The 14,043-nt window shown below is 46.1% G+C and overlaps 2 protein-coding genes across 4 annotated transcripts; one reads left to right on the top strand and one right to left on the bottom strand.

The window, feature by feature from the left end:
- Nucleotides 1-104: 104 nt before the first annotated feature.
- On the bottom strand, nt 105-12,348 carry EIF2A (eukaryotic translation initiation factor 2A). Of its 3 annotated transcripts, none has more exons than XM_030456622.1 (14): nt 12,264-12,348; nt 10,640-10,709; nt 10,321-10,395; nt 9,664-9,782; nt 8,470-8,569; nt 8,191-8,273; nt 6,921-6,994; nt 6,632-6,776; nt 5,642-5,758; nt 2,902-3,473; nt 1,464-1,580; nt 785-913; nt 567-632; nt 105-482 (listed from the first exon to the last, which is right to left on the bottom strand). In XM_030456622.1, the coding sequence occupies exons 1-14, from the start codon at nt 12,289-12,291 to the stop codon at nt 417-419; spliced, it is 1,761 nt and encodes a 586-aa protein (XP_030312482.1). In that variant the 5' UTR covers nt 12,292-12,348; the 3' UTR covers nt 105-416. The 3 variants fall into 3 exon arrangements, with proteins under 3 accessions (XP_030312482.1, XP_030312485.1, XP_030312483.1); XM_030456625.1 differs by having other exon boundaries at nt 781-913; XM_030456623.1 differs by lacking the exon at nt 567-632.
- A 92-nt stretch (nt 12,349-12,440) lies between these two features.
- SERP1 (stress associated endoplasmic reticulum protein 1) lies at nt 12,441-13,569 on the top strand. Its single transcript, XM_030456626.1, has 3 exons — nt 12,441-12,617; nt 12,711-12,791; nt 12,947-13,569. Exons 1-3 carry the CDS (start codon nt 12,532-12,534, stop codon nt 13,146-13,148), a joined length of 369 nt encoding a protein of 122 aa, XP_030312486.1. The 5' UTR covers nt 12,441-12,531; the 3' UTR covers nt 13,149-13,569.
- Nucleotides 13,570-14,043: the final 474 nt, after the last annotated feature.

Raw genomic sequence — 14,043 nt, forward strand, 5'->3', positions numbered from 1 at the left:
GGGAGAAAAGAAACAAAACTCCGACTGCAAAGGGGTGCGAGGGGACCTGCCCCGTCACGGCACAGCCTGCTCCCCGCTCCGCCCTGCCGCGGAAAAACGGCGCTTTTTGTTAGTAAATGCTCTTTATTTTTATCTACATCCCATCGTTGCATAAAGGTCACGTCTTTTAAAATATAATAAAGCTGTCAGACGGTAATCCTCCAGTTCCCCAGGGGGAGCAGAGGGACGGCCAGCAGGATCCCTGGGGACACATTGCACAAATCCTTAGGAAGCTGCTCAGAAGGCAAGTGTGCACCAAACCTGTGGCCTTCTGCATCACCAGACAGGTGCTGGAGCATTTTATTGGGTTCCAGTTAATACAATTTTACAGTTTTCATGGACTTTGTGTGAACGCCAATTTGGATTTCTATGGAGCTTTAAAGACCCAGTTCTAAGTCTTCAAGTTCCTGAAGGAGAGCAGTTTCCTTCTGAATCTTCTCCAACTAGAAGAACAAAAAAATAGCACAAGATGTCACAGATGTAGCTTATTATAAAATAAAACTTGAATAAACTGCCCAGAACAGTACCTGATTCTTCTCCAGCTGTTTGCCAGCAGCTGCTTGTTCCTTCAGCTGCTCAATTGCCTTTAGTTTCTGTAAAAAAAACCAAACCAAACCAAAATAAACCCACACTTAAGACAAAGAAATGGTGAACTGAGAATATAAAACACAGTCTTAGAAGTTCCTCCAGTTGCAACTGCCTGATTTACCAGGAGGCAGATCTTTTAGGAAAGAAATCCACTCACTTTTTTTAAATTCTTGATCTTCTTGTCCACTTCAGGATCTCCTGATGTAACAGCAGGCACAGCACTCCGTGGGGTCTTCTGTGGTACCGAGGACTGTGCAGGCTCCTGGTTCCCATCAGCTTTGGCCTCCTGTGGGCAAATAAAATAAGACATTACCCAGAAAATGTGTTCAATTACAGAAGGGCTGCAGAATGTCTTTAGTGATTTCAAGGGGCACATTGGATATTTCTACCTTCACTAGTTTGCTGGTGTACTCAAATCTTTCAGTGACTTGCTTTGCTGTACTGCATCACCTGTGTATGTACTTCCCATGAAAAAAGGGTTATCTGTAACAACCCATGTGCTGTTTCTTGTTTAATTTCTACTCCTCCAGATATCAACCATACACAGCATAGGGAAACATCAGTAAGGATGATGTGACAAACATATATGCAAATATTTTATTAGGTAATCTGGTTGGTCATTGCCTCTGAAGTAAAAGAAAGGACTCAAAACCAGTGTAATCAATTAAAAAAAAATAAAATCTTATTTGAAGAAATTATTGCTTCAGAAGTTAGGCCTACCAACTTCCCCACAACTTCATGTGTGCACAATGTGTGGAGGCACTGTTTTGTGATTGATTAGTGCCAGCTGTGTAAAATATTTAATGTTATTCTTGACATAACTACTTTTGCAGTACCTGTTTAGCAGCTTTCTTCGCTTCGTGCTTCCTTTGATTTTTGAGAGCTGTTTTAGACATTGGTTTATCACTGCTTCCTGACTGTGGTTTCATATTCTGAGGTGGCTCATCCTCATGCTGCAGGACATGCAAAATTAAGTGACAAAATCTGCATTAAATCTTAGCAAGCACGCTGGTACAAAAAAACCCTCACAGTGAACTCCCAACGATGAACCATAAGGGAAGAGGAAGGAAAAACAAAGAAAGAACAAAAAGATACAAAAGCACAAGTCCTTTCTCTTTTGAGCAGCAGAAGACAGTGTGATACGGGTTTCAAAGTTACCCATTCTCAAGTTTGGATGGGACTGTCCTATGTGTCTTAAAGATTTAATGGACTTCTGATAAAATAATAAAGCCAACATGTTTATATCTCTGAGGGAGAATAAAACCAGATGAATAAACCAGCACAAAAATGGCTGAAGCTTGGCATTCTGCTTTCATGGACTTTTTAACTCAAACTCCCAGTGACAGGAAGGGAAAAATACGTTGCTGGGGGTGGCAGTGGCTGCTGGGGTGTGGATGTCAGATGGGATATGAAAAGGAGGGTTTTTTCAGTCTTTTGTCTTTTTATGGTAACTCTTATTTGAGGAGCTGGGTTGTTTTAACAAACAAGATTTCTCACCCACATAAGTAAACAGAATTTTATTTAATGCATCTTTTCTCTACTACCTCTGCTTGCTGATCACTTGTGCAATCAGGAATTAGCATGATTAGCAGATTCCTCACAAGGTGAGCAGCAGCCCTTCCTTCAAAAGCACAAACCTCAAAATCAAAGCTAAGACTTGAACATCAAGGGTGCCATTGCTAAATGTGATTAATTGCTACTCAGCCTACTTTGAAAACTGACAGAAAAGAAACTAACTAGGCAAGTAGGTCACTACATTGAAACCTATTTAAACTGCACTTGACTTGCTAGGATTCAAATCTTTCTAGCAAGTAAACTTGCCCTCTCCCCTCTTACAAAAAAACCCCAAAAAACCCTCAAAAAACCCCCACAGTACTGGGAGGACAATCACCCACTTGTCTGCCTGGGATCTGACTGGTAATTTGCATGACCCAAACCATAAGGTTCTTTCTGTTTCACTATAAACCAAATTTGCAGTCCTTTGTTTCTGTGCACAATACAGAGTGCTTGTAAATGACTTTGTAAAAGGAGACTATTTGGACCAGAGACATCTCGGTTTCATAGCACGCATTCTTACTAACAGCAAAGTGTTAGAGAGGATTATCAAGAAAACCTCTCCTAAGCCCCAAAGGATGCTGTCACAGCTATACTGCCAGTCTGATCACACCTCTCACGTCTCTCATTAAATACATACACACACTCCAGACAAGCTTCAAAGATGGGCCAAGCAACGAAACAGATCAGTTTAGAGGATGCATGCAAGTGTCTCCTTACCAGTTTGGAACTGGTCACGGGTTTGTTTCTCAGGGCTGGAGGTCTGTAGGCCTGAGCAGGCTTTGGCTCAGCACTGGGCAGTTCACTCGGAACCGCCTGGTACTTTACAGCTTTGGCTGGGAAGACTCCATCCAAGAAGGGCTGCCAAGAAACCTGCCACATTTCTTCCTCTGATGGGACCTGGTAGCTGTGCAGCAGAGAGCCCGTGTAGTGCCAGATCTTGTAGCCATTGCTGACTCTCAGCCGGGGGGCACAGGTGGCTGTTACGATGTGCTCCCCGTCGGGACACCAAGCGAAGTACGTGGAATCCGAGGCTACTGGTTTGGAAATGAGTTTGTAGTTTTTAACATCCCACACTTCCATCTGTCCCCTGAGATTTCCAAACCCTGCTAGCACCAGGATGTGTCCGTGGGGGCTGTAGTAGGCAGCGTTGCGAGGACCGGTTCCAAAATCAAACACGGGGTCACATTTCAGATTAAAAACTGTTGCTTTGGCAGGCATAAAACCATACACCACACAGAACTCGACAGAATTGGGGCTCCAGACAACATCATAAATAGGGCCAGTTTTTGCTAAAGGAAAAAGAAGATATGCAGCTGTTGTTAGGAGACAGTACCTTGCCAGTGCAATCAAAAATAAAATCAACAGCTATTCTTAAACTTCATGCTTGGCTAAAACGCTGTGATCTAATTACTGACAGAAAATTCATTCTGCCAACAATAGAGGTAGAAACAACATTCTGGTCTTCTGACAATTTTAGTTAAGGTTTACAACAGTGACTGCAGCCATTCCAAGTTACCTCTGTAGGGTCAGCATCAGCACTTTAACAGTAAGCATACTTTTTCATGTAAAAAATTCTTTTATTTTTTCCTCGTTATTCAAGTACGATCTCTCAGGACCTTCTCAAAGTGTCCCACTGGAAACCTGCAAAAACAGGATTTTTATACCAGCTGGATACTAGTTTCTTTTTTAAAAATCTAAGAAACATTGCATAGCTCAGCTTTGCAGAGCTAAAGAATATTATCCATGTCATCTTTGGACTGTGCTCACACACAGTGTTTTATAAGACAGACTTTGAAGTGAGAGAGCACACCAAAAATGGTTTTACACATAATGGTTAAAACTTGACATTGCTACGAGCTATTCTGGGGGTTAGAGGAGATCCTGAAGAATGGTGAGTTAGTGATGGCAACTCATGCAAAATGTAGAGAGGTAAATATAAACCACAGGTCCTTGTAACTTTTCATAATCTGGACAACTCAACCTGTATTTCAGATATATGCCAGGTCCATTACTGACAATTCTTAAATCCAGACATTGACCCAAAATACCAAACTGAGTTAATTGTTCAATCCCATTGTTATTCTAAAGCCTTTTTATCTTTAGAAACTCGACTGTGCAATCACACTGTCTGTTCTCCCTTTAAAACTTTATAGATGACATTAACCAAACGTAACTGCAGAGTTGCATTTTCTGACAGAAAATTAGTTTCATGACAGCAGGCAGCTGGAGAGGCATGAGGGCAGCTTTATTTGGGCTTCAACAGTGACAGGAAAGGCTGCAGTGTGAGCCTCGTGTCAGCCAAAACAAAAAAATCTTCTACAAATGCTGGGGTGAAAAAAGCTTCAAAACTGGACTGCATAGGTAACCAGAGACACAAACCCACAGGAGATGAGGCACCACTCACTCCAAGTGCCCACCACTTGCTTTTGTTGGAAAAAAAGGTTTCACAAAACAAACATCAGTTTGAGTATTTTTTTTCCTTGGAAAGGAGGTGCTGAATTAAATGGAAATTGATTCTAAGCTTCCTGTTAAATAAATATACACTAGAAATAAGTAACTGCAAAGGGCAAATGCTTTAGTACACATGTATTTAAACAACAGGTGTTCTCAGCCCAGGAAATTGCTCCCAGAAAGAATCAAGACAGTGAGTTGTAATCCTGAGTACTTTTCCCCAGTGAATACAGCAACAAAGGAAAATGGGCACAGTTTTGTTACAGAAGACAAACTGGAGATGTCTTCCCAGTCAGCACTAGTACTGAGGAGAAAATATTCACAATCTCTCTACAGCCACTTAACCAGACCCTGTCTACATCACCTCATCCCCAGTGTTTTGAAATACCAGCAACAAACACATCTCTCTGTAATTCCAGACAAGACAAATGTTTAGCATAAACAGCCACAGCTTGGGATAATGAAAAAATACCACTAGAAAATAAATACTTTCAGCTCAAAAAAAGACACTGAAATAAAGCATATCCAGATTGTACAATACAAACTAAAGGACTTTAAGTTGCCAAAATACTTCAAAAAATTGCTCTCACTCTGCCCCACTTGAGTAAAAGTACCAATCACACACCTAAAAGTGCAGGCAAGATTATTCTCTTTGGAAGCATTTTTTTTCCCCACTTCAGATTCTCAGACACTAAGCTGGCTCTGCTGCCCAGGTGTTCCCTTAGTAGACATGCACAATTTCTGTCCTGCACACATGAACACCCTCTAAAGCAAATCATCAGTATATATTAGTTTAAGTGTTTGCCACTGACAAGATAATTCAGCTACTGAAAAAGCCCAAACAACAAAACACCTTATTTCAGAGGAAAAAAAAAATAATTCTGGTGATGAAGTAATTATTTTTCTGTTAAATTGTTTCAATTACACTTACAAGAAACCCCTCAAACATTAAGCAAAGGTCAGTGAACAGCAATCCCTGCAATGAGGAGGTGTCTGAGCTACTCACGCAGCTGCACGACGGCGCTCTCCCCGTTGGTGGCGATGTAGTGCAGAGTCTGCTCTCCGTAGTAGGAAGCTCCTGTTTTATCAACCTCGGTACTGGCTACCACCAGCACAGCAGTGGCTACCAGGACAGACAGGCAGTTAGCTCAACACAGTCACTGCGAGTTACAGAAACCACTTCACAGAGTGCCACGAACAAAGGGAAATCAGTTTGGATATGACTGGGTCACAGCGCTGTTATCGTGCTCCTCTCAATTTAATTTTTCATAAATGTTACTCCAAAAAGAGCAAGTATCTTCCTTTCTCAGGTGAAAAACTTTATCTAAGGCTGTTCATTCACTGTTTAATTAAGAACATCCTTCTCGCAGAATCAGAAAATCACAGAACTCTGTGATTCCCAGCCATAAAAAAAGCCATTAATCTCAGGCAGAAGCCAAGCACCCTGATCAGTCTTCAAATAAAATGTTTCATCAACAGCTTCTGTATGCACATCTATTTTATCCAACTGTGTGCCCCAGGTGATTTCTACATGCCTGTCATACCTCCCCTGTACTCCAAGCAAGGTGGGGTGAAGTAAAATGGCTTTTACAAAATTATTCTGACAGAGCTGATTGCTGACAAACAGCAAAGCAGAGGGCTGTGCAAGTGCTCCCAGTTGTGACACACCTGCCTATATATAATTTTATGTATTAAGACCAGTTTATGCTCCATTATAATCTTATGCTTACAGTCTAAATACATTACCATCACAGAATTCAAAATTTGAATGTGCTATTTGACTGCAAAATTTACCAAGACAGGGAGTATTCTGAATTACAACATCTAAAATCATGGAAGTCAGCAGGGGAAAGTTCCCTCAAGCACTGTCACCTGAACACTAGTGGCTGCTTTTCAGTATTCACCTGCACATGCAAATTAAACACAAACCCCATGCATTAAACCAAGAAATTAAAATCCATAATGGGTGGAATCTAAGAGTTTAAACGTGTTGTACCTTTTTTGTTCCACAGCATTGTCACCTTGTCAGCTTTAAAGAAGCTTTTATTGGCTAGTGCAGACTGAGGGCCCCCAAAGCTGGGGTACTGGTACAACCTAACGAAGGAGGGTGCTCCTTTGCTGCCCGGGACATACACAGCAACCTGCAAAGACACCAGATGGACTGCAGATGATGTTCTTGGCAGTACAGGGCATGCTCATTACTAGTATATTACACTAAAATTACAGTAATTTTTTTCTTTTTGAAGAAAACCAAGAAAAAAAATAGTAAACAACATCAGAAGTACCTTGGTTGGCTGTGCTCCTGGAGATAACACAAAATCATTAACCTTTTGCAAATGCAGTTTATTTGCAATAGTATCTGGAAAAAAAAAAATAAAAGTCACAGATGTGATGAGGTTAATGACAAACCACGTTGGCTTCAATGACTTAACTGCACCTTTTTATGGGCCTGTGTCACAGATAGCAGAGAACAGTACATATGATGACAAAGATTCCTTTTATTAGGCAAACAGCCATTACCTTCCCATTTCAACACATTTTTATTTAGAAAGCCAGCCTGAACCAAGCCCAGGTCTGAAACACAATGTTTAATATTTGAAGCTCAACCAGCAAGGAAGCTTCTGAGCACACAGGAACACAGCTGATGCTGGAAGGCAGACACAGTGCTCATCTCACCCTGCTGGCTTCAGAGGAAGCAGCACCAGTCACCTCCAGGTAACAGGCACCATTACACATCCCTGGAGGAGGCATCCGAGCTTACTGCTGCCCCCCTAACAAACAGCTCACTGGAAATGTGTGTTTAAAAAGTAATTAACAGCCACAACCCACAGTCTTATTCCAGCACAGAATTATGTGCTGAGCAGCAGCCCTCCTGCTGCAACAGATGCTCCATGCTTCCCTTAGGGAGCTTCTGGAACACCACTGAGGCAAATTCTCAGGAAACTGACCAGCTCACAGCCTGTGTTTCAGCTTCCAAAATAAATTGTTTCAGCTTTATATTAAAAAACAAAACAAACCCCAAACCACACACTACTCTTGTCACACCCAGAAGTTTTTCTTGTATTCCTCTAAATTTTTGTTCCAATTCCTTTTTTTATGTTCCTGCTGTTTTCTTCTCCTTTCCCTTTTTTAACTCTATTGACTCCAAATATTCTACCATAAGTAGGACATTTCCTTGAAAAAAATGCTGTAGATTCACAACTTCATTTTTGCAGTCAACTTTCACTCAGAATACACAAGACACAAAGAAGTAATCATAGATCACATTCTCTACTGACAATTTCCTGGATCTCATTAAGTGAGACACAATAGAAAATCAGGGGTCTTTAATTGAAAATTAGATACATTTCATACTAGCTAAGTCACTGAAAATATAAAAGTGGAAATAGACTTCATTAGAACATAATGATTCTGAATTCCAAATTCAAATAGAATGTAAGTCATATTTCTAACAAATAGCAAGAAAAGAAAAAAAAGAAACAAGGGAAAAACCCACCCAAAATAAGATGCTTATACAGAATGCATTGAAACTGTCTCATAGAAATACTTGCGTACTGAAGTCGTTGTTTTCAAAGAAGTGCACTTCATTGTTCACATTCCTGGCACAAATGCTCTCATCATCTGCCCAGCAAGGACACCTGCATTTAAAAGGAAGCATTAGAAACAGTGAACATTTTCCCCCTCTGATTTTTAAAACCAAGTAAGTTCAGAAATTGCACATGTTTCAAATGGAAAAATAACATTTGCATAGGAAAAACCAGCTTGACTTACTGTCCTCCCAGCTCTCTCTGATAATTTCTTTGCAAACAATCAGCACCTGGAAGTGTTACTTACCAGTTCTGCATCTTCTTCTGGATGAAAGATTTTAAACATTTTCCAGTTTTCACATCATGAAGCTGCAGGTTGGGCATCCCTGCTGTACCATCTTTAGCAGCTGCAACAAAACCAGAGACTTCAGTGGTGGTCCCTGGGGGCTCAACCTGCTTCACCATGAGAACATCCCACCCCAGCATTCTACAAGCAACCAAACATGCCTGAAATTCCTGCAAGAAGCATCCTACCCCCTGAGGGACTAAACCTGAGCCTGATAATTGCTTTACCCATTAACATCAGTCTTCCTGCAGAAAGAGATGATGTTTGGATGTGTGGGGTTTCTACTCCCCGTGACAAGACCAGGACCACCAATGCTACCATGGCTTTTTAATGTGTTTTTTCATCAAAATCAAACACTACCTTTATTGTTTGCCCAGAGGATAACTTCTTCACTCCTACATTTTGTTCTCATGGGAATGCCATGTGTTTTGACCACAGCTGCAGTCACAGCTGTATCTGACACACAAAGTGGCTCTGCTGGTTTTTTAAAGCCTCTGTACCCTCCATCCTGCCCAGTGCTACCAGTGACTCAAAGCAGACCCCTCAGTAGGTCTCCCACACACAGCCCATGGCCAGCTCCAGTTCTGTCACCTGTGATGCCTTGTCTGCCCCAGGACACATCCCACACCTCAGCTCACAGCCACCTCCTTCTGTGCCACATTGACACTGCCTGCTGTCTGGACTGAGGCTGTCTGGATCAGGAGCAGCAGCTCCACAAGAGAGGCAGAGGGGAGGACAAAGCCCTCTGGACAATGAAGAGCACTCAGTCAGCTGTGCCTCATGGAGGACACCACTCCTCTGAGGCAGCTTCCCATTCCCCTGTCTATACCCAGACACAAACTGTGTGAACAGCACCCCACTCAAAAACACTCTGCCCTGAGATCAGCTGGTAATTTCTAAAAACACAAGAATCACTTAAAGCAACTGTTAGTACCTGCCCTCTGATGTGCTGTTTGTAGGAAGAGCTTTTGGATACAGCATCCCTCTCTGCTCCCCTCCACAGCTGATCCCCTGTGTCATTTTCTGTATATTTTCTATGCTATTTCACTTAGCAAATAAATACCCTAAAATAACAGGGCAGGTAATGGAAGGCCTGCAAACTGCAATCAAACATGCAGACAGCCTCTGCACTGCTGCAGCTGGTACAATACTCACTGGTGTAGGCCTGCCACGTGGCCAGAACATTATTCTTTGGTGAGAACTCAAGGCAAACTGCCTTGGGGAGATCAAAGGAATGCAGCAGCTCAGCACTGGAGACATTAACAACATTGACTCTGCAACCAAAAGATACTGTTTCAAGAAAACATTCCCAGAACAATTAATTAGCAGCCAAGGTAACTTCTGATTTGTTTGACTCTTCTCGATCTGCCCCACATTTGGCCAATGGGACAAGATGAAGAGGTGTTTTTTTCCCCCTTCTGCTTTTACTGAATTTTTGCATAACATAAGGTAAGTGAAAGTGCTGGTCAAAACATGGCACACATTATCATCTGCAACATTTAAACTCTGAACAGGAGACAAAACAGACTCTCTGCAGAGAATCCACCTACATTTCCACAGAGCTTGAGTTGAACAACTGCCAACACAAGATTCTAACAGAATTCAAACACACATTTATCCCACATAAAGATCTTTTTCCCATCAGTATACAAAGTGTAAGATAGAAGCAAAGACACTGCTGTGAATAATGCAAACATCAACTGCATTTAAAGCCTATACACAGATACTTGTATTAATAACAGCCAGAGGAGAGCAAGTGGCACATCTAACCCAGCCTGTTTAATACAAATTCACATGATAAAATGCACCAACTTCTCTCCATTGCACCAGGCGAAGAGGGAGCCGTCCTTGCTAAAAGCAACAACTTTGCAGTTTTTTCCAGAGTCCCTGTGGGAATAAGAAAAGCATGTTAGTATTCAACCACACTGCATATTTTTAGTTAAAATAAGGAACTCAAAACTCAAAACTATCAAATTTTCAAAAGTTTTCAAAACTATCAATTTTCTGGACTACTGACAGTGAGAACAAATTCACTTACATTTATACATCTGTCAGTTGCAGAGTCTGCCTTTACTTTTTAGAATATTGTTTCTTTTGTGCAAAAGAACAGAAATACTTAAGGTAAGAATACCTTTGAAACGTTGTGCTCTCTGTGAAACTAGGAGGCCCATTCACCATATAAAGCCCTTCGGATCCTCTCACTGGAAGAGCAAACACAAAACCACTTATTTCCAACTCAGAAAACCACCCAAAGCCAGAGCTGCTCCGAATTTGTGAACCTTGAGATCTGCACACACTTTTTTCCTGCTTGCATTTGAGAGCAAACGTGAGAGAGGGAGCTGCAGAAGGTGCCAGGACGTGGCTCCCTCTGCAGCAGCTGCAGGGCTGAGGACACAGCACAGCATTTCCCCTGGTGCTGGTGCTGGTGTCAGCACTGCAGCTCAACTGGGAAAAGGAGAGCATGAAGGAAACACCCATGGAAAATGTCACTCTTTCTAGAGACATTGACAGGCTTAGGGCATGAGAAGACACACCAGCAGTACAGACAGATGCAGGCAGGATCAGGCAGCTGGAATTGTTACACAAGAAGTAAACCACAGTGTTTCCAGGCAGATCTACTGCAACCATGTGAGAACTCAGTGCTGAGCCACACAACAGGCAGCTCTTACACTGACACTAGTTCCCTGCTCTGCATTTTCTTGGGGTACCAAAGGTGCCAACTGAAGTGACAACTGTTTGCTGACAAAGAGGGCTCAAGAGAGACAGCTCTCTCCCAGCTCCATCCACAGGCTCTGCATTACTTGCAGGAAGTGCCAGGGCCAGCAGCACACAGAGGTCTGACAGCAGAGCGGCAGCACTCCTGCTCAGCTGGGTCCATCTGCTCCACACCCAGAGCCCTGGACAACAGTAACATCTGACACCAAACATCCCCCAGATACTCCTGAGCTGCCAAGGGTGCTACTAACAGGATCCCAGGTTGGACGGGACCTTAAGGATCACCCAGTGCCACCCTTCCCACAGCCCAGGGTGCTCCAGGCCCCATCCAGCCTGGGCTGAGACACGGCCAGGGACGGGGCAGCCCGGGGCTCAGCACCCTCACACCAAAGAATTTCTACCCAATATCTGACACAAATCTCCACTTTTCCATCTTAGAACCATTCCCTCCCTCTTCGCCTCTTTCACTGCTCGTCATTAATTAACAAATGTAAATACTTCACACTAGTTTATTGTAGAAAAAGCTCTTTGGGCAGATTTCCCACGGGCCCTCCCCGCAGCCCCCCGGGGCACCGAGCCCCGGAGCCCTCGGGCGGTGCTTCTGACCAGGGCAACCGGCTCTGCTCTCCAGGTCCTCTGTCCTTCTCTCCCGAGCAGCTGCCGAGGTGCGGGAGGTCAGGGGCTGCAGGGAGCTGTGCACACCCACCCGAGCAGCTCCGGCCCCGCACACACCCCGGGAGCGGGGAGAGGCGGCCGTGTCGAGCTTAGAGCCCCGGCAAAGGGAGAAGGCAGCTCCCTGCCGCACGGACACCTCAGAAACAGAGAGAGAAGGCAGGAGGAGCCCCGGGGAACGCCGCCCAAGCGCCGGGAACACGCGGCACTCAGCTCCGAGGCTCCTGCGGGACCCGCAAGGACCGGTGCCCCGGGACCGCCAACTACCCGGCCCGGCGGGGGACGCGGCTGCCGGGGACGCGGTCAGCCCAGCCACCGCTCGGGACGGGACGGGAGTGAAGCCTCTGCCGCCCCCCGGGCCCGACCACCTGCCAGCAGCGGCGCGGGAGGCGCCATCTTGAGCGGCGGCCCGGCCCTTCCCCTTCCGGGTCAGCGTCCGCCGCGGCCCCGCACAGACGACCACGTCGCCGGAAGTGCCGCCCCGCCCCGGCGCGTGTTTCCGGCGGGCGGCGCCGCGCGGTGCTGACGCTGGCAGCGGGCGGCGCGAGGAGCCCCAGCGGAGCGGCGGCGGGGCCCGGGGCGGGCGGCGAGACCCACGGACGGACCGACAGACGAGACGGACGACAGACGGGCACCATGGTGGCCAAGCAGCGCATCCGCATGGCCAACGAGAAGCACAGCAAGAACATCAGCGCAGCGCCGGGAACGTCGCCAAGACCTCGGTGCGTCGGGGGAACGGGGAGGTGGCGGCGGGGGGAGGGGGGGAGGGAAAGGGCCGGCCCGGGCCGGGGTGACGGCGGTGCTGTGCCCGCAGAAGGACGGCCGCCGGAGGGAGAAGGCGTCCGGTCGGGCCCGGCTGTTGGGCCGCTCTTCATCTTCGCTGGTTTGCGGATCAGGTAAGTCAGCGGAGCGGCGCGGGCGGGCGGGCCCGCGTGGCGGGGGGTGTGCGGGTTGCCCCCCTCCCGGGGGCTGCGTGTCCCCCCAACGCCGGGGATCTCCGGCCCCAGGGGACGCCGGTTTCGTCCTGGCCCACCCCCCCGCTCTCTTGCAGCCATCTTCCAGATCATCCAGGAGCATCCGGATGGGCATGTGAGGGTCCCCGCCCGCCCCCAGCGCTGCCATGGACTGTCCCCCCGGCCGGCGCCCGCCAGCCCCGGTTCCTCCTCGCAGCGGCTGCCGCGGAGCGGTGCCGGCACCGGCCACGTCGGCATTCCAGTCCCGTCACCATTTCCGAGTCATTCCGAATTTTCTAAGCCCGTGCCACAGTGCCTTGACGAGCACCACATGTACAAAGCAATAAAACGATATTGTTTGATCTGCAATCGTGGACCCACTTATTCGGTGAAGTGCAGCCCCGTGCTCTGTAGAGATGCCAAACTGTACGCCATGTAGATACGTAGGAACCGACACCTGCTGCAGAACGCCCGGGCCTGAGAGTGTTGTGAGTCTCTGTATAAGCTGGAAATGGTTTTATTTAAAAAGTTGGAAGCCAGGATTTTCATTTGGAAGCACGTTCCCAGCGACGCCGTGGGGCCGCGCGGCGCTCCCCAGTGACTCGTCCTCTCGTACACGTAGAGTAGTGCTGCAGCATGTGGCAGTGCCCGACACGCTTATCACCACGGAAACTTCAGCCTATACCTCTTTGTCCTAATAAATGCAAAATGCTTGTTTGTATAGAGCTAGTGGGTGTTGCTGTAATTAGAAACCAGCAGGATAGAGCGAGCAGCTGCTTTGACAGGACGGGCATGGAGCCAGAGGACAGCAGCGTGGCTCCCCAAGCACCTCTCCTGCCCATGGCCTCGGATGGGCTCTGGATGCTTCTGGGATGACTCTCTACCACTGGTGACAGCTTCTCCTTCTGCAAAGTCCTGTGAATGTCAGCAAGGTGCTGGGAGCCTGCCCACGGCCCTGCTTGCTGTGCAACACCGCAGAGTGTGGGTGTGTCTCGCAATATATATATATTTAATTCTATTTAAGGTAAATCCTGCTTTCAACTCTTCTCATCTAATGACGGATCCGGTGCATAACTGCTTCTCTATGGACAATCACAGGTCCTGCTTAGTGACACTGAAGAAAAAAAGGAAAAAAAGCCCTCTTTACATCTGTAGACAACTGTAACTGTAGATGACAGTGGAAAATGCTGCTGTT

The sequence above is a fragment of the Calypte anna genome, chromosome 9, assembly GCF_003957555.1.
Source record: "Calypte anna isolate BGI_N300 chromosome 9, bCalAnn1_v1.p, whole genome shotgun sequence".
In the NCBI taxonomy this organism is placed as follows: Eukaryota; Metazoa; Chordata; class Aves; order Apodiformes; family Trochilidae; genus Calypte; species Calypte anna.

Coding starts and splice junctions, on each gene's coding strand:
- EIF2A (XM_030456622.1), bottom strand. CDS start 12,291: ATGGCGCCTCCCGCGCCGCTGCTGGCAG. Junction 10,710..12,263: donor TCCCGCGCCGCTGCTGGCAG/GTGGTCGGGCCC, acceptor TTGCTCTTCCAG/TGAGAGGATCCGAAGGGCTT. Junction 5,759..6,631: donor AATGCTGTGGAACAAAAAAG/GTACAACACGTT, acceptor CTGTCCTGGTAG/CCACTGCTGTGCTGGTGGTA.
- SERP1 (XM_030456626.1), top strand. CDS start 12,532: ATGGTGGCCAAGCAGCGCATCCGCATGGCCAACGAGAAGCACAGCAAG. Junction 12,618..12,710: donor GGAACGTCGCCAAGACCTCG/GTGCGTCGGGGG, acceptor TGTGCCCGCAGA/AGGACGGCCGCCGGAGGGAG. Junction 12,792..12,946: donor TTCGCTGGTTTGCGGATCAG/GTAAGTCAGCGG, acceptor GCTCTCTTGCAG/CCATCTTCCAGATCATCCAG.